This window comes from Centrocercus urophasianus, unplaced genomic scaffold, assembly GCF_019232065.1.
Source record: "Centrocercus urophasianus isolate 14NV4802_14NV808 unplaced genomic scaffold, USGS_Curo_1.0 seq_14, whole genome shotgun sequence".
Taxonomy (NCBI): Eukaryota; Metazoa; Chordata; class Aves; order Galliformes; family Phasianidae; genus Centrocercus; species Centrocercus urophasianus.
The window spans coordinates 49968843-49987739 of NW_024884586.1; the positions used below are offsets into that span (position 1 = coordinate 49968843).

The window sequence follows — 18897 nt, forward strand, 5'->3', positions numbered from 1 at the left end:
CTTAATCCAACCAAGCAAATATGATGCAGTATGATTTTTTCCCTCTTGGTAATAGAGGGCATGGGGCACACAATAAAATAGCTCAAGTTACTGCAGTACTTGATAAATTCAGCACAATATGTCTGACTTTTCAAATGAAAATATATACCGCAGTCAAGACGGCACACTTCTGTTAACAGGAGTAGCAGATTGAAAATTACATGTTTTAGCAACACCCAAAGTAAAAACGGGGCAAAAAGACCTCACTGTGATAGTCTGAGAGTCCAAGTTAGAATTTAAATGACATAAAACTGAACAGTTCAAGACGTGCTAGAATGTTTCCCCACCAGGCTGTAACGTGGAAGTTTTCGGTTGGAAATGGCGCAATAGAAATAATACAAGGTGGTTAATGGTGCTGTTAGTGGGCTCTGATAGGGACTGGCCGCATGTCTCAGCTCTGGCAGTTTCCTTCTGAGGTCCCTGAGGCATGCTTATCTTGGTGTGATTTGGAAGGACACAGCTGGATGGAGATCCCTGACCCCAGAGCAGCTGCAGAGCTCCCAGTGCAGGAGGAACGGGCGCACCCTGGAGCTTACCTTCCTTGGAGCCAGTCCGGTCTGCGTTTGGCCCTGTGTTGGGAGTGTATTTTGTGTCTCTAGTGGCAGTGCTTTGCTTTGTCCAGTCAAAGTTGTCCGTATCGTCTTGAGTGAAAAGGCAAATGTTACCATCTTCAAACCCACAGTGGAACTCTCCTGCCAACACAGCAAATGAGAGGAGATTTAGTGCCTGACAGCACTCAATGCTTGCTTACCTGTCCATGAGAACAGATGTAGTAGAATCAGAATCACAGAATTGCTCAGGTTGGAGAAGACCTCAAAGATCATGAAGTCCAACCTAACCAAACAACCCTAACTAACAAGCCTCGGCTAAATCATGTCCCTGAGCACCACATCCAAACTGTTTTCAAACACACTGTAGGTTGGTGCTCATTAGCAGCACTGGAAATAGATATACATTTACTTTACATCATTCTCTACTGTTGACTGTGTGTTCTCTTTTAAGTGACCCTGATGAAAAAAGGTACCGTCATCATCCTGTGTTAATGCTACTTGAAATTAATTATCTTCAATCTTGTCTAGATCCTTCTCACCTATTCACCTATAAGTAACAGCCCTTAGAGACACTGTCTCTACTGACCCAGCTACGATTTCTAAAGGGCTGAGAAGAATGGATAGCATTGTCTATAAAACATGAACGGTGTGGGAAAAACAGGAAGCAGTAGGTTATTTGGTTTAGGGATAAGAACGTTTAGGAGAAGGGTACAGCACCTCTTCAACAGGAAAATGTGGTCTGCAATGTGGTGTCTGTTAAATTCCTCTTAGTTGTCAATAGGTTTGGGAAAACAAAGAATGGCCAGAATAAGAGGAAATATTTAGAGTAGACATGATGATCCCCAATCAGGATTATTGGGATCCTCTCTTTTGTGAAGCAGGTCTGTCAGACACCATCCCAATGATCCCAGCTCTGGATTACGATGGGTTGGGGAAGTCCTATAATCAGGCATTTAGGAACCAAACAAACCAGAACTTCAAGGTTCAGTTTTCATCTCAGAACAGAATGAGGCCTCGTGTAGTAAAATGTGCAAAAGCTTAATTTTATACACACGAGCAGTTCCTGCTGAGTTTACTCTTCCAGCAAAGTCAATTGATTTATCTGAGAAAACAAGCAAATCTCTCTTCTCCTGGGAGAATGCAGCTGTCCGCATACTGTGTAAGCTACAGCATTCGTTATAGGGGTGCAATTTATATTCATTGTTAGGAGAAACTCTAACACCAGGCACCATTCATCTGTGTTAAATTCAGAAGGTGTATAAATGTTTGCAGGTTTGGGGCTTCAGTAAACTATAAATCCACTTCAGCCACTGGAGCTTCACTGCAAATCAGTAAAGACAGAAGGACCTGGGGCTTAGCTTGGATATGTACTGCTAAGCAAGGATGCTGCTCTGAAGCTTATTTAAAATCATATAATGCTGCAAACTGAAAAAACAGGCTTGACAATTCCTCCCAATCCACCAGGTGCATTAGGAGTGCTTTCCAAGCCTTCCTCACTCTGCCTCTGCTCATGCTGAGCAACAAAACTTCCTGCTGCATAGCAGTCAGCACGAAGCATTGCTCCAAACACCAGGTTGCCACAAAAACCCAGTCCACAGAAGCCTCCATGCCTACGAGCACCTCAGGCTTGATTTCTTGATCAATTTACTGCCTTTATTAGATCCTCCAGAAGAATTAACTCAGAAACGCGGCTGGAAGGCATCAAGGCAATGAGGAGCCCACTTCAGGACTTCAGTTTGATTCTGGAGGTAGTGCTTTTTGAATGCTGAATTTGGAATGATGAAGAGGGGATGCGCAAAACCGTTCGGCACAGGAGCACCTCCATAAGCACGACGGAGGAGAAATACAAACACTGGCCTGACAGCAGTTCTGCTCGAGAGATGGGCACATGAAAGAAGAACACCTGGGCTGTGAACTCCATCCAAAGTCCTTCCAGGGAGAATGGGTGCAGACCAACACCTTCATCGTTGTCCCCAAGAGCAGGAGAACACAAAGACCCTAACAAAAGTCTTGAACGAGCAATGACACCAAGGAAGCACTCTGACGTGCGTTGCTTGGTTGACACTACATTGGGCCTCTACTTATACACACCTTTCCTATAGCATGCTAGGTGCTATTTCTACACAGTGAGACAAAATGGAAAGGCCAAACAGTGGCGAAAGGAGTAATATTCTGCCTATCAGATCCAGCAAAGTGATTTAAGACAAAGCATTCCCAGCTATTCAGTGGTTCCTACCACTGCCCCTCCGGTTGCTTAAAAGCTGCATTTCCGTGTCACAGTGTGCCCTCAGAGCTTCGTTAAGAAATTCCACCACATCAGCAGAACAAAATCCACATCAGCCTTTTCTTCAAGTGAAACAAATTAATGCATTCAGGCTAGATGAAGAAAGGCAAGTAAAAGTTTGCCATTTATCTAATATGAAAATACCAGTTTCACGTGGAACCCTGCCATTTGGAATGCACTGGAAAAGGTTAGTGCTAAATATTCTTGGCACTAAACACCTTGTGAAAAATAACAGATGAATACAAATGGGAAGTAGTTCCCTGGGATTAGCTCTATACTTCCCCTGTGCAGGAATTGGAGACTGTCTCTAGGAGGAGACAAGCTCTTCAGCAGTGTCTCTTCTGTCAGGACAAGGGGAAATGGCTTCAAACTAAAAGAGGGGAGAGTAAGACTGGAAATAAGGAGTTTTTCACTCTAAGGGCAGTGAGGCACTGCACAGACTGCCCAGAGGGGTGGTGGTGCCCCATCCCTGCAGACAGGCAAGGTTTGGGGATGGGGACTGAGAACTGATGGAGCTGTGGGTACCAAAAATGGTCCCAAACATCATTAAGGGCAGAGGTGAATTGTTGGTCCAAACCCTTAATGCAAGTTATTAAATAAATCTATTGCCAATCACAGCAAAATATGCACTCAAAGTGCAAGGCTTTTCATCCTAATATGAATTCTTTTTCCATAAAATTCAAGTTGAATGACTTTTTCACATCTTATGTCTTCCATTATTTAAGTGTAACATCTAATTGCACTCACCGATACGAAATTCTTCAATGTTCATAGAATCACAGAATCACAAAATCACAGAATCACAGAATGGCTTCAGTTGGAAGGGATCTCAAGGATCACGAAGCTCCAACCCCCCCATGCCAAATGCAGGGCCACCAACCTCCCCATTTCACAGCAGCCCAGGCTGCCCAGGGCCCCATCCAACCTGGCCTTGAACACCTCCAGGGATGGACGGGGCATCACAGCCTCTCTGGGCAGCTGTTCCAGCACCTCACCTCCCATAGTGTGAGACATCCAACCTCGATCTTCCCTCCTTCAACTCAAAACCATTTCCCCTTGTCCTGCTGTTATCTACCCTTTCAAAGAGTTGGCTTGCCTCCTGTTTACGGGCTCCCTTTAGGTACTGGTCTACAGTATACAGTAGTTTGGTCTACTATAAACGGGTTCCATTAAACAGCTTATTTATGTGTCACACACACACACACACGAAAGTAGCTCTAAGGCAAAATCTCAGTTTTTCAGTCATTTGATGCTACTTCCTTATCTACTGCAGAAATCTCATGAGAATGAATGTTCTCTGCCATGTGATTATTCCAGAATTTGAGCAGGAAGGTGTGCCTTCAGTTTCCAGATATTTTCCCCAGTTGAATAGGGCACTTACTCTTCATTCACAGTGGTGTAAATAAAGTTAGAATTCAGCCCAACAGGTTTAGAAAGAGTCAGAAGCTGGTTGGTGTTATATAACATACAACATCACCATTCATCCTGCATTTTCAGTGACATAAAATGAGATTGTAGAAAGCTAGGATAAAGATGAGATTGAATTTGCTGTGGGAGCCAGAGCTTCTCTTTCCCAGCAGATTTCTCTCCTCAAAGGGTTTCACTCAAGAAGTCACTGGGGAAAAAAGCAAGCCTTCAAGATTTAACCACCTCTTTGGTCGTCTGAAAGAAATGTCACCGGGTGCCCTATAGCTCCCAGTGGGCAAACTCTCCCATTAGCAGAGGTGCACAGCTAGACAGAGTCAGAAGCAGAGGATGGAAATGGTGGGCAGGTTGCCAGAAGTCTCCCTCCCTGGAGCCAGCAGGATTTTGACCTGAAGGGTGATTCGGGTGCCACCTGCACTGAGCCACGTGCCTGGCAGAACTGCTGCTTTGAACTGTACAATAGAGACATTCTGAAAATGAGACAATTTCAGATCTTAAAATCATAGAAGATTATAGTGGGAAGCACATGGGAGTGCAATGCTTTTTTTTTCTTAACATCAGAGAGTATATGTTTAATACATTAATTAGCAAGGGCCTCATCTACTGCTCACTTAAGTCAATGAGATTGGATCCTTCAGCTCCCACGAGCTTTAAACTGAGCCCTGATTAATTATTAATGCATCTCACAAGACCTTCAGCAAATAAGTTTAAAATTTACAGAAAAGTTTGGCCATCCTCTGAGAGACACACAGAGGCTGCTTGCACAGCCTGCTGCTGCTTCTCTGCCTGCCTATGGCTGCACCAGGGCAGCAATAATGGAAGAGCCCCACTCCATTTACAGGAGCATTTCTGCATATGTGATTAAAAGCAAGAATAACATCAGAGTATGTCCCACAAAATACGCCCTTGCTACTGAGTGGAAATCAATCATGAAGTAGACAGATGGGGGATGAAGTAGGATGTTAGCGTTAGAATGAAGCTGTTTTTCCTAGCTCCAGCCTGCTGTACTGGCAAAGGTTTGGTGCCCGTGGGTGATTTGAATGGGAAACAGTTGTACCAGGAGACGTTCATGTGCTACTGAGCACCACACATCAGGCAGGACACAGTCAGAGCAATTCCATGATTCTATGAGGTGCTGACTGCAGCTGGAAGGATTGCAGTAACTCACTCAGAATCGTGGAATCACAGAATGACAATCGCAGAAGGGTAAGGTAGGAAGGGACCTCTGGAAGTCACCTGGCACAATCCATGCTCGTGTAGATGTACTTCAAGAGATGCACAAGTAGTTCTCACGCAAGGAGAAATTACTTTGGAAAATGCTCTAAATGAACTTTTCCTCTGAGATGTTTACATTGTCTGCTAAGGCTCAGACACAGATCCTTCTCAGTCACAGAATCATAGAATTGCTCAGGTTGGAAAAGACCTTAAAGATCAAGTCCAACCACAACCTGACCATACTACCCTAACAACAAAGATGGGCTGGAGCTACAATACGTCCTTCCTCCATCACCTGTTGCTCTGGCACTTTGCAGAACAAGAGGAATGACACCATCAGGCTCAGCTTGCACACAAAACTAAGGGGCACAGCGACTGAAAGTGGAATAACTGTCAGTCACTTTTTAAGCACAAAGGACAACAGGTGCAAGGACAGCTCTTCATGTGAATAAAAGATAAAGAAATACTTACGTAGGTGTGGATTTACTGGAGCTGAAAGAGAGAGCAAAAATAAAATTAGCACTAAGGGAAAAACTTAATGAAACCAACACACAGGTGATCCTAAATTGCCCAATGATCCCCTTCCTGAGGACCCTGATTATGGGTCCCACATTAACAGAGTCATCAAAACTGATGCTGTCCTTTCTGAGCAAGTTTTGCAGCTTCCTGACAAGCCAAAGGCAATGGCTTCCATGAGAAAAGCCTCTTCCACTCATTACACGTGCTCCATCATTATCACATGCAGCCTGGGGAATGAGATGCTGTAATTAAGCATCAAAGCTAGATTATTGGCACAGGCACTGTACAGAAGAGGACAGCTGCACAGCAAAACTTCAGGGTGATGCCTTTGTGCAGGAATCCAACAAAAGACACAGGAAGGATGTATTCATCCGAAGCAGAGGTTCTGCATTATGCTTTACTCAATTGTTGGTCTTATCAATGTTCATGGATATTTAATGTAACAAACTATTCTTCTATTATTCTTCAGTTTGCGAATGGATAGCACTTGCATTCTTCCCAGAAATCACAATTTTTCTTTTTAAGCAGCAGGAAACAAAAGCACAGCGAGTTGGAGAGAAGAGGTTTGATCCCATTAGGCCAAGAGACACAATCAAGCCAAAAAAAAAACCCAAAAACCAACAAAATCTGCAAGCCTGCTGCATAAATCCTCTTCTAGGGGGAAATGTTTTAAAGACATTCTAGAAGACAAAGAAAGGTGAGGCGTGCTGTCCCCAGGGCTGCCAGCACTGCAGCACCCATGTCCATTGGATGCTGCTTTCCAGGGCTGTGTTCCTGGAGATGGAGAAGCTACAAAGCAGTTCTGCCCTCCCCTATGCATCCACCTCTGCTCATTCCCTGCCCCATGGCATGGACAGTTGATGACCACTCCTCCTCTTGGGAGGCGTCAAAACCAAATTTCCACCACTGCAAAGAGGTTTTGAGATTACTTTGCTGAAAAATATTATTTCTGTCTCTTCTCTGGGTCTGTGCAACGCCCTTTGTGACAGAGTATGATGACTGGTGCTGGGCATCCTTGGCACAGGTTCTTGTTTAACAGAACCTCAGCAAAATCACAAAAAGCTCTAAATTTCTAATTCTTTAATACTGAGGTTCACCTATCAGCCAGAGGATGGAACAGGATGAAAGTCAAACCTTAGTCATGCTTACAGATATCTTAGCCGTGGGATGAGTTACCCAAGTTTACACCCAGACTGACCTGAACAATGCTAAACATTGGAAATCTGGTCTGAGGGAGAAACGAAAGTCTTCATTTCTGTGCTATTTGTAGAAGAGCATATGTGAGGATGGGAGACTTAGGAAACAGAGCCCTTCTAGAAGCCCTTACGCATGTGAGAAACAGAAGGATGCTGAGCCCACCATTAGAACTGTATGCAGATGCTGTGTCCGTCTGGTAACCCCTGATTTCCATCTAAGTGTTGCTCCATGTCTCGATGCCGTTGCCAAGCTATGTTCAGAGACATGAACTCCTGGTTTCTGACCTCAGCCACAGTTTCTACTTAGCCCTAACCTCGACCTGAAGTTTTTAAAACAGGTCTGATTTAGTGACTCTGCCATCTGATCTTTCTTTGCTGAAACAAATGAACAGTGACTTGCCCCTGTGCAATTTTAAGAAACTTAGTCATTACATTATATGAGACAACCTCATAGCTTTTACCAACAAATTACCTTTCTTTCTCCAAGAAACATTCATTCTGCGAGCTTCTTGAGTGACTGAACTTGGAATTAGCTGAAATTGCTGGAAACTACGTTTAGTGATGCTTGCTTTGTAACTAAACGTGCAGGCTTTTATGGAAACTGTTATCAGTGCATAACCTTGAGTCATGCTACTCAGATTGTTCACACAGCAAAGCAAAAAAGGCTTCTTGCCAAGCGGTTCAAACTGATGGACAAAATCAGAAAAGCAAGTTGAAGAAGTTAGGCTGTACTTATCTAACAAAATAAACTAGAAAAATAAAATAAAATTGAAAATAAAGCAACCCAGAAAGCTCACTCTCCTAAGTGGTGCACTAAGCTGCCATGTGATGAAGTGTGACAGCTCCAGGTCTCACTGCTGAAAGGTGAGGCTGCTGTGTGCACAATGTGAGGGCAGCTCATTCAATTAGCCATGAAGATAAACCAATGGATGACTGGTGGAGCAATTCCTAAGGCTGAACTGGGAACATCTGGAAAGGCTTTGTGCCTATGAGGTTCTCACTGCTCTGCTCTGCTGGCCTGGCTTAATGCTAGGGAATCTCAGGAGGAGAATCAAGCATCAGGAAGGATGTGAGCTCGGGTAGAGCTGAGGCGGATCATCCCTTAATCTCTCTGCCTTTTCTCCAGCATGCAGTAACATATGCCTCTATTTTTATACTGTCCTCCCTTCTTCTGCCAGATGCCCCTTTTTATTCTTTTCATCTCCTTAATGAAGTTCAGCTATTTAGATCTAGTGCTTTGATTTTAGAAAATGACATAAGACACTTTATAAAAATACATTATCCTCATTATTAAGACTGACAGTCTCAAATGGAGAAGGAAAAAAAAAGAAAACAAACCAACCAACAACATTTAGTGTTCCTATTCAAAGAGCATATTCCTATTCAAATCAGCATTGCCAATATACCACAGCCTCCTGAGTCTGAAACCAGCAGCAAATTTCCAGCCATCAAACTGACTGTCTGAATTAAAACCAGCATAGAATAGTTGTTCATTGCAGATACGGTCCTATGCATAGGATTGTACATGATTTTTTGTCCCCATATGGGTGGGTTTTGTTGTTGTTGTTTGCATTGGCAAAAAAAATGATGGTGCAATATATATAACCAAATCATTCATCAGTCTATATCTGGGATCCCCCTGAGTCTAGCAAATCTGTCTGTTATTTTGCTCACTGTCAGTGAATCACCCTCCTAAGACACCATGAAATTTTTCATTTTGTTTTCATTCTTCCATCGTATGCGGTGAATTTATGTTGCTAACTTGCATGACCTTATCACGTAAGCTTTTATACAGCTGATTTTTAACTTGCATTATGGTTGGACGTGATGATCTTAAAGGTCTTTTCCAACCTTGATGATTCTATAATTCTATAATTCCAACAGGGAATAAAGCCCAGTGGAATTTCAACTTGTCGGACAACTTCACTTTTCAGTGATCTGTATATGTGCAGGTGATGGCAGAAAAATGTGGGCAGAATGTTTGTTGTCAGTCCCTGCCCTTGTAACTGCATTTATACAGTGATGTCTCCCAGAGATCCTCCCTGATACAGACACGTGTTCAGGAACTTGTACAGGCACTGAGACATTGCTCCCCAAAGCTGCAAACCGACCGAGAAACATCAATCTAGAGGTAAGTATGCTGGGTATTCAGCTGCTCTGTTTTCTACTACTGGAAACTGCTGTCTACTTACAGTAATTACAACCAGAATCTAAAAGCTTTAATGAGGGATCAGGAGTCCAAACCTTTAAAAGCACTTGGTTTGCATAGTGGAAAGCAGTCTTCATTGTAGATATTGATTCTCTATGCAAGGCTTTCTTGTTCCCATAATGGTAACTTTGCATACTACTTACACAACAGCCTCATACTTACATCTGTGTATACTTATAAATCCTATAATTTATGCTTTATTTGATATCTTTTTTTTTCTTGTGGGGCCCAGAAATATAATAGTAATAATAACAAATGGAACAATTACATACACTTCTTCCATACAGGATCTGGGAAGTTCCTAACCTGTATAAGAATCTACAGGCAGGGCCATTAAGTGATTGGCAGCCTCATCTACCTGCCATGTCACAGAGGGCTGATTCTACATACAATAGATACAATGCTAGGGTTTGGGCTTCATTCACAAAAATGAAATTAACTTGCTTGTTTACCACTGGTTAGAAATATTTAACCATAAGTCCATATCTGAAATAGTGCTAATTGGAATAGCTGGAGGATGTTATTGCTTGTTTGCATCACGGAGGCTGACACAGATTTATGTTAAGTGATGGAGATTACACTGAACCTGTTACTAAAAGACTTATCTGTTTCGTACCAGCCTTCAAAACACTTATTAGTGCTACTTAAACTGCCCTGTTAGTATTTACTTGCCAGACTGTGATCACTAGCAGAGTAACATATGCACCTACCAAAGAATTTGTCAAGTGATGTTTGGCTGTAATTACAATGTCACTCCTACTGTGATGACTGTCCTTTTCTCCCACTCCTTCTGTGCGTGGAGGAGAAAATAACTCATGGCAGGCAAGGAATTTCCCTATGAAATGCTTCCACCATGTGTGAGGTTTTGATCTGTGGGCTTGGATAGCAAGGAGGTTTTGTCTTGCATGCACAGCTCCAGCTTGGGATGGCAGGGCGTACTGTAAAGAGCTCATAAATAAGGCTTCTCCTGCTTTGATAGTATTGTAGTAGCCTTGTCATTTTGGACATTCAGATGGCTACCAGCAGGCTAGCCCACTGGAAGCTATTATTTATATATGAGCATTTTTCCCATTAAACTCCAGTTGTGGATTGTAAGTTAAAATGCAATGTGCTCTGCAGCACAACTCAACAAAAATGACTGCACAGGCAGGAGTAACGTGACCTAACTTCACTGACTGGTAAATTAGACACCTCATCTAAGAGTGCCCCTAAAGTCACAGAGAGATATGGGCATGTCTAAATGGTGAGCCATCCACTGAGAGAAATGTGGAGAAACCTCCTCCTCTCTGGTAAGGCAGCAAGCACAACCCATGCGCTAGGAATGTCAAGTTGATTCTCACACACTTTAAGACTAGTTCTGAAGAAACATTTTTGGGCAGCACCAACCTGAGGTTGTCATGCTACAAATGACAACTTTAAGCTGTCAAAATAACTCCTACAGGCCATGGTCTGTCTGTTCCCTACTTGCACCAAGCTGAAGCTCAAGGGTCAAGGGGAATGTATTCACTAAAGGCAAAAGACACTGCTCCATTTTCAGCAACTCTAATTATTGTGCATCTGATCTCCTTTTCATGCTGGCTGCATTTCTTTAAAATGGGGTGAAATCTTTTTAATCTGCTTACAATATGGAAAAACATGTTTTAAGTGGGAATCCTTACCAGCAATACAAACAAAAGCACAAATTTTAAACATCAGAATCACAGAATCACCAAGGTTGGAAAAGACCTACAAGTCCATCCAGTCCAACCATCCACCCATCACCAATAGCTCTCACTAAACCACGTCCCTCAACACAAAATCCAAACGTTCCTTGAACACCTCCAGGGTCGGTGACTCCACCACCTCCCTGGGCAGCCCATTCCAGTGCCTGACCACTCTTTCTGAAAAGCAGTATTTCCTAACGTCCAGCTTAAATCTCCCCTGGCGCAGCTTGAAGCTATTCCCTCTAGTCCTGTCACCAGTTACATGAGAGAAGAGGCTGACCCCCAGCTCACTACAACCTCTCTTCAGATAGTTATAGAGAGAGTTATAGAGAAAAAAGCTCGTCAACACTAATAAAGGTGGCAAACACTGGGACAGGGTGCCCAGAGAGGTTGTGGAGTCTCCATCCTTGGAGACAGTTAGGACCCAACTGCATGTGGCCCTGGGCAGCCTGCTCTGAGTAGCTTGGATGAGATGACCTCCAGCAGCACCTCCAATCTCAGCAACCCAGTGATACTGCAAGGTATTCAACTGTTGTAAGTCCCCAAAAAAGTATTTCTGAAGCTGTGGGGTGAGAAATGTGGAGTGATGTGGCTGAAGTCCAGTGTGCCCGCAGGGTATCGATCAAAACTGCACACACATATAGGATGAAACTACATTCAAAATATGAAGACCCAACTGTGGATGGGCTATTTGTGTCTGTGTGAGTGTGCTTAAGGTCTCAACAAATGTAATGGGGAGAAATCTATTAAAAATTATCTTCTCCATTTAAGAAACATTCGCACAATGTCTTATTTTCTGGATAATGTTTGTTATTACTTCTACTTCAATTCTGGTCTGCTGCTGTGCATGCTGCTAGCCCATTAGCTGCTTTTCTAAGATTCTAGCATTTCAGATTATAACTATTGGATTTGCACCATAATAACGTATGCAGTATCATTATTTTATAGCTGGAGTTATAACACACTTAAAATTAGCCTGGTAATAGCTAGCTGACACTACAGCGCTTGGACAAATGTTGAGATAAAATGTGTATCTGAAGCACACAAAACCTCAGCGAGTCTGGAACCCCACTTCAAAGAGAAGTCACTCTGGGTTTACTCTATTGATTAGCACCTGGCTCACCATTTCTTAAACTGTGCATGTTGACACCTGAGTGATGGCACTGAGCACCCCTGCAGGAGCATCCTTCCAGCTGGGGCACAAAATGGTGGCTCCATCTCTCCTGGGCAGCTGGATTACGCTTGGTGTCCAATCGGCATGTTTGAAATGGGATGTCATTCACCTCTGTGCTAATGGCAGATTCTAGCAGAAGACATTTGCTGTAGTCCAAATATATCTTTTAATGTTGCACTGGAATGTTTTCCTTGGCAGCTTGGGGCAACTTGGGGCAAGAAATGCAAATTATATGATGTTTCATTAAGGGCTCAAACTTGGTGTGGTTGTGAACCACAACTGAGAACTGAGTCAGCTTCCTGAGACCTGCCAGAGGACAAACACCACTACACTGCAGCAAAGAAGAAATAAAAAAAGTTAACTCAGTTATTCTTTACATTAATACCCTCAGGAAGGTATTTTGAGTTCTTTTCAGAGCTCTAGGGATTAATTCTTGGTAATGCTGTGAGACTGAATGGAAGGTTGTAGAAATACTTTCTCTTTTCTGGTCAAGTGGACAAATCCTTGTCATGGCAAACTTTTGCAGGAGAATATAGAATCATTCTTTCTCACTTGCATAGGATTAGGAATAGTCAGGGTTATTTTGATCACTCATAATTAAACAGAAACTTCTCAAAGCATCCTGATTCTGACAAAAAAAAAATGATGACAACAAAATACTGATTTAACACCTCCATAATATTACTTGGGAGGGCAGCGAGTTTTGAAGAAAACTTCCCAAACAAGAATTCAAGGTAAGAATTAACTCTTGGAAACAAAGATAACACTGATTTATGAAGATTAATTCATGCAGATAACATTAATTCATTGTATTTTTACCCTTATAACACAGAAACTGCTCTGGTTTGGGGTCTGGGCAGCTCACTGCTGGACTGGCAGTCAGTTCACATCATGCAACATAAAACAACTGTAACCCATGCAGCAGACCCAATTGTGCAGAAGGTGCCACAATGCATTTCTCTGTACTTGAAGGTCTTACCACTATACTTGATGACCCGAATAGTGGAGTCTCCTTCTCCAAATCTGGTGATGGGTGTCAGACGGACTTCGTATGCCTCTGGCTTGATCAGCTCAGTTAGATTGTAGGTAATTAATTCTCCCTTTTGAATGTTTCCATTCACTGTAATTTCTTGTTCCCACCAACGCTGCTGTCCAGCCTAAAAGAAAAAGAATGAAAATGTCAGAGCTTTTGGGGCAGATACTATCTTCACCTCAGGAGTGAAGGGGAGCACATACAAACCTGTGTTGGGCCATGAGTTCCCTTAAAAAAGTTTGATTTCAGTTTATTTTATCACCTCCTGGAGGCTGACCATCCTGTCTTAGAGCCCATGCTATCCCCTCATATCTAACAACCCAGGTAAATTGGCTCCCCACATCCAGCAGCCTTCTTCCCTCCATTATTTTCCTCCCTACAGGTGCCCAACCTCTCCCTCTTACAGGCAATGAGGTTTCACAGCTGTCATTTAGGATGTCATTTGGAGCTAATGAGAGCATACTGGAGAACTGAGATGCAGTTTGGTCTCCAAGCACTTTTGTTGATGAGTGAGAAAGAAATAGGCTGGCTCCTAATGGCCTTAGTGTACAATTAACAGCAGTCCTTGTAGTTTCCAAGATGGATGGATTTCAGAGAACAATGAAAGTCAATAGGAGCAAACAAGAGGATGTTTTATTAAGAGAAAAAAAACAAAACAAAACAACAAAGTATAGATTTTAGTGCTTTATAGACTGCAGTATTTTCAACATCCAAATCTATAGTTTCTGTTATATATATGCTTTACCAAGAAAATTTAAAAAAAATCCAATTAAGAAGGAGGCATCATGAGTAGAGAGTGCCACACTGTCCCTACAAAGTCTGATTGCTTATGGACTAACAGAAATTATATACATTTTGGGCAGCACAGTGACTTGGCATTGCAATATTACTTGTAGGTACTTGGGCTTATTAAAGACTCTATCTCCAGGAAACAAAGGAAAAATCATTAAATATTTACCATGCTTCCCAACATAACAGTACAGGTGCAGTACTACTAAAATGAGATGTTCCACTAAGCACACCAGAGTTGTGAGTGCACCAAAATTCTCAGTTATTCCATACAGAGCTTCATGGTTATTGAAAGCAGAGAATGTTTTATTCTAGAACTTCAATTTGCTGATGCAAAATAAAAAGTCATCCACTGAAATCAATAAAATACTGCACTAAATCACGGAATCCTAGAATGGCCTGGGTTGCACAGGAGCACAGCGCTCATCCAGCTCCAACCCCTGCTGTGTGCAGGTCGCCAACCAGCAGCCCAGGCTGCCCAGAGCCACATCCAGCCTGGCCTTGAATGCCTGCAGGGATGGGGCATCCACAGCCTCCTTGGGCAACCTGTGCCAGTGCCTCACCACCCTCTGGCTGAAGAACTTCCTCCTCATATCCAACCTCAGCTTAAAACATCTCAGTTTAAAACCATTCCCCCTTTTCCTATCACTGTCCACCCTCATAAACAGCCGTTCCCCCTCCTGTTTATGTGCTCAGTGGTTTTCCCACAGCATATAGTTTTCATGCCAGCATGTTGGCTGCCAATTGCATTTGTGAATACTGCACTAGGAACACTGTGCTACAGGTTGCATGAGCTCACACTGCCTTCTTGCAGCTGCCTCAAGCTGGCCAGCTGTTGCACAAAGGTATTTCTGGGTCCTTGTGGAGAATTGCACCCAGCCTTCAGATAAAGAAAAACTGGAACACTTACTTCAGCAAATGCTTTTCATAATTAATCATGCACGTTTACAGTTTTGATTACTATAAGTAGTCATGAGCATCCTCACATTCAGCTGCTGCTTTGGATTATCACCCTTTTCTTCGATGACCCACAAAAGCAGATGAAGCAACTACAATATTTTACTCATTCTGAAAGAAATACTGTTTCATTTTTCATTTTGGTATTATGCACCTGAAGCTAGTCCTGGATATTGGTGTTTCTCCACAGGAAGCAACACACATTTTTTAGCTTTGCAATCAACACCAGCTCCGTTCTAATTCTTATTTTTACCATGGAAACCATAAAAAAAACAATCCACAAACATCTCAAAACTGTCTCTATGGGTTTGGCATGAAACTTCCCCATGCCTGATTTTTCAGCTTAGCTGCTGAACAGATGAAGTATACTGGTACACCACAATGCTCAACTCACAGCCTGCCCTTCTCTGGGCAGAGGGAGCTGCTAGGAGGGCTGCAGCCCCTTCCCAAGTCCCAAGGCAAAGAGCAGTGGTACCCAGGTCTGGGCAGTCATGAAATATTAACATCCAACACTGCTGAAAATGAGCATGGAGCTCATCAGCTTGCCAATGTGAGCAGCTAGTACCAACATGAAGCAGAGCTCCTTTTCCTTTGAGACACTAAGGACTTATCAATACGGAACTGGAGAGCTATGCAACCAGCTGGGAAACACAGATTTTCTATCCAGGGTCCCAGCCAGCCTGGCTTTGAGCATCTCCAAATTCAGGATTCATGATTCAAAGGGAGAACGCAGAAGAAAATGTCACCGTAAAGCTTCAGCCCTTGTGCCAATGTGTGTGTCTTTAAATTTAGGGAGAACCAGGGTTTGGTGGAAAGAGCATTTATTACCAACCTGTAATTAATTCAGCAGAGCATACCCACACTCAGTCAATCCTTAGCACAGGGGGCTTCACAGGGACTCTTCACTTCTCTCCATTACCTTTGAATTCCTGCAGATCCTTGTTCCCTAACACTAACAGAAAAGCAAAACGCCTTTCCCTGACATCACAGAAAGGGAAAAAAGTAGAAGTGTGACAGCATTTTATCACAGCAGGCTGAAACCATCTCCTCTGAGCTGTCATTTAAAGCGCATTTATTCCCTGTCTCCTGTTGCAAAATCAGCCAACATGATGTGAGCAAAGAGACCTGAACACATAGATTTCCTGAGAAATTAATCCAATGGGATGATTAAATATTGATTGCCCATACGCACAATTATGCTTATAAAAAATAAACACATTTGTAGTCCATTGTACTTGGCCTATTGATTCCAGCTGTAAATTTCTTCATTGACTCAAAAAGTCAGACAAGAATCTCTTTAATTAATGACAATAGAATGCCATGTATATTAATCTACTGCATACTCCTATTAAAAAAAAACCGTGGCAGTCTTTAAAGTGATTTCTTTACAATTTATAACCACGATGACAATTGATTTTCCTTAAGAAAAAAAATGAGTATTCTTTAGCAGTTACATCTATAAAACAGCATGGGGAAATACTTGGGCCATGGGCAAATCTTTCTGCTATCTGCACAGTGCAGAGGGAGCACGTCTGTGCAATGCCCACCTCTTTGCTGCTGCACAACTGCAGTGGTTGCTCCCCTCTAATAAGTTTACCCAGCAGCGTGATCAGAGCTCTCTCATTTTCAACATAAGCCTTATCAGGTAGGTGGCAACTGTGTCAGCTTCATTTCAAAGGCTAGTTACAGCCCTGAAATGACTCACAGTGACAAATACCTATAATTCAGGCAAAAATAACAAGGCCAGCTGCAATGCATGCTCTGCCATGCTCATCATCAGTTTATTTTGCACGCTGCATCATGTAGTATTGCTATTGATGACATCTCTTCTTTCATAGTTTCACACGCAGTCACTGGAAGCATCAAGGCACTGCATTTGTTTTTGCACTCAACCTGTGCCTGCTCCCTGCTCCCTGTGCACAGGACAAAACAAGGGCAGCACCACTGGGTCTCAGTGCCATGGACCTAACTGCCACACCACAAAAATCTACCAGAAATAAGCCTTCTTTACATGACCTTCCATTCCCACTCTATATACCACTTGCCATTTGTTGGTGTTAGCAGCGTTGTGTAATTGGTTTTATGTGGGATATGGAAAATTATCACCCTCCTTTTCCTTCTTTTAAGCAGCTAGCAGTCTCTAAGTTGCCATTAAATAGGAACTCGGCGTCCAAAGATGCAGAACGCTTTTATGGGCAACAAAACTGATGGATGAGTGGTCAGGATGCCAGAAACAGCTGTCCATGATCCAAAACTATAGGCTCATATTTGCAGGGGAAACAAATGGGAACAATTTAAGGAGAGATGGCACAAGAGATCTGGAAGCTACATAAAATGACAATTAAGTTCTCTTTAATTACTACCACATTTGAAGTTTCAAAGACAAGTTAACCTGGGAAATGGGAGATGTTGTTTCATCAGAGGAAAAGCAAAACACAGCACAAATAGCTATGAAACGTGTTAACTACACTGCCTTCTGTTTTAATGTATTTTTTTTCCATACAAATGAATGATAATGAAAAAGTCTTTTAAAATTTGAATTAGGACACTTCAGTCCACTGGCTGCATAACCTGCAATGTAGGCTGTTCATCCCTGGAAGGTCTTTCTCAGCATTTCTTTGCTTTTGATAACCTTACATGCAGGGACAAAGAGAAAACTCTGTATTTGCAATAAGCACACCCTTCCTTAATAAGAAAGGCAATAAAATTTATCTCTATTCACTTTCTTTATGACAAAACAAATCTGTACCAGTACATGGATTGATATAGGAACTTGCTAGGGCACGGACACAAAATTATACACTCCATTTTGCAACCAGTGTCAATGCAGCCTTCAACTGAATCCCCCTTTCCAAGCACATAATGCTTGTTCCAGGCAGATAATGCTCTCTGCTGTGTAGAAACTGAGTGGTTTTCACAGTTAGTTTGGATGCACTTTGAAAACATACAAAACATACAGGAAATTCAACATGTAGGGCTTCCTGGACTTTTAGCACAAAACTGAATTTTTCTCTGCTCCTAACATGACACAATAACATGGCTCTATGACTGCTGATTTATTCCATGACCTTCAGATTTACCCTGTTACTGAAGTCTGTGTTTAATGGAAGCAACTACCAGGGCACTGGCTGCCTCTGAAGGCTGACCAGAGACAGCATGGTGTGCTTTGAGATACAAACACCAAAATCTAGGTCACTAATTCCAAAGCCAAATCCAAAGCTGAAACACATGAATGTCAGAATATTCTCCTGAGAGCTATTAATGAGATGCAAAAATGCTCCTTGTGTGCAGACAATGTCTTGGCAGTCCTCAGCACTTTCAGAAGCAACTGGAGGGTGACCGAAAAACCACGCAGTCACCATGGTGAATGACACCCAAGGTTGCACTCATGCTTTGGTTCAAGTGCTGACTGGGACAGTTACAAATGATGGGCTGTGTGCAACAGCGACTGAGAAATGGAAATTCCTTCATGCATTCAGTCACAGTGACAAAAGGGCCTCATGGGCTGCACCCAACACTGGCTGTATTCTCCACTGATGCTGCAGGACTAGAAATGGTTTACTCTCAGACCACAGAACTCCAGTGTCACTCTTCCATGCAGATGAGTGGTTCTGCTCCAGCCATGGGGAGGATCAAAGTTCAGATGAGCAGTGCAGTAAATCTCATGTGTTCTGATGGTGTACAAAGCAACAAAGCAGGTAACAGGGCTAGAAGGTATGCCAACATTGGGTTGTTCGGTGCAGAGAAAATGAAGCCAAGAAGCAACTTTACCCTTCCCTTCCCTTCCCTTCCCTTCCCTTCCC

General features: G+C 42.7%; 1 protein-coding gene across 1 annotated transcript in view; it reads right to left on the reverse strand.

Annotated features, from left to right (window-relative positions):
- The window catches only part of MDGA2 (MAM domain containing glycosylphosphatidylinositol anchor 2), a 309178-nt gene that overhangs the window by 11247 nt on the left and 279034 nt on the right, over positions 1–18897 (reverse strand). The window contains exons 12-14 of the mRNA XM_042813625.1: positions 13295–13472; positions 5986–6006; positions 576–731 (exon numbers count right to left, since the gene is read on the reverse strand). Of these exons, the coding sequence (XP_042669559.1) occupies positions 576–731; positions 5986–6006; positions 13295–13472 (355 nt within the window). The remainder of the gene's footprint in view (positions 1–575; positions 732–5985; positions 6007–13294; positions 13473–18897) is intronic.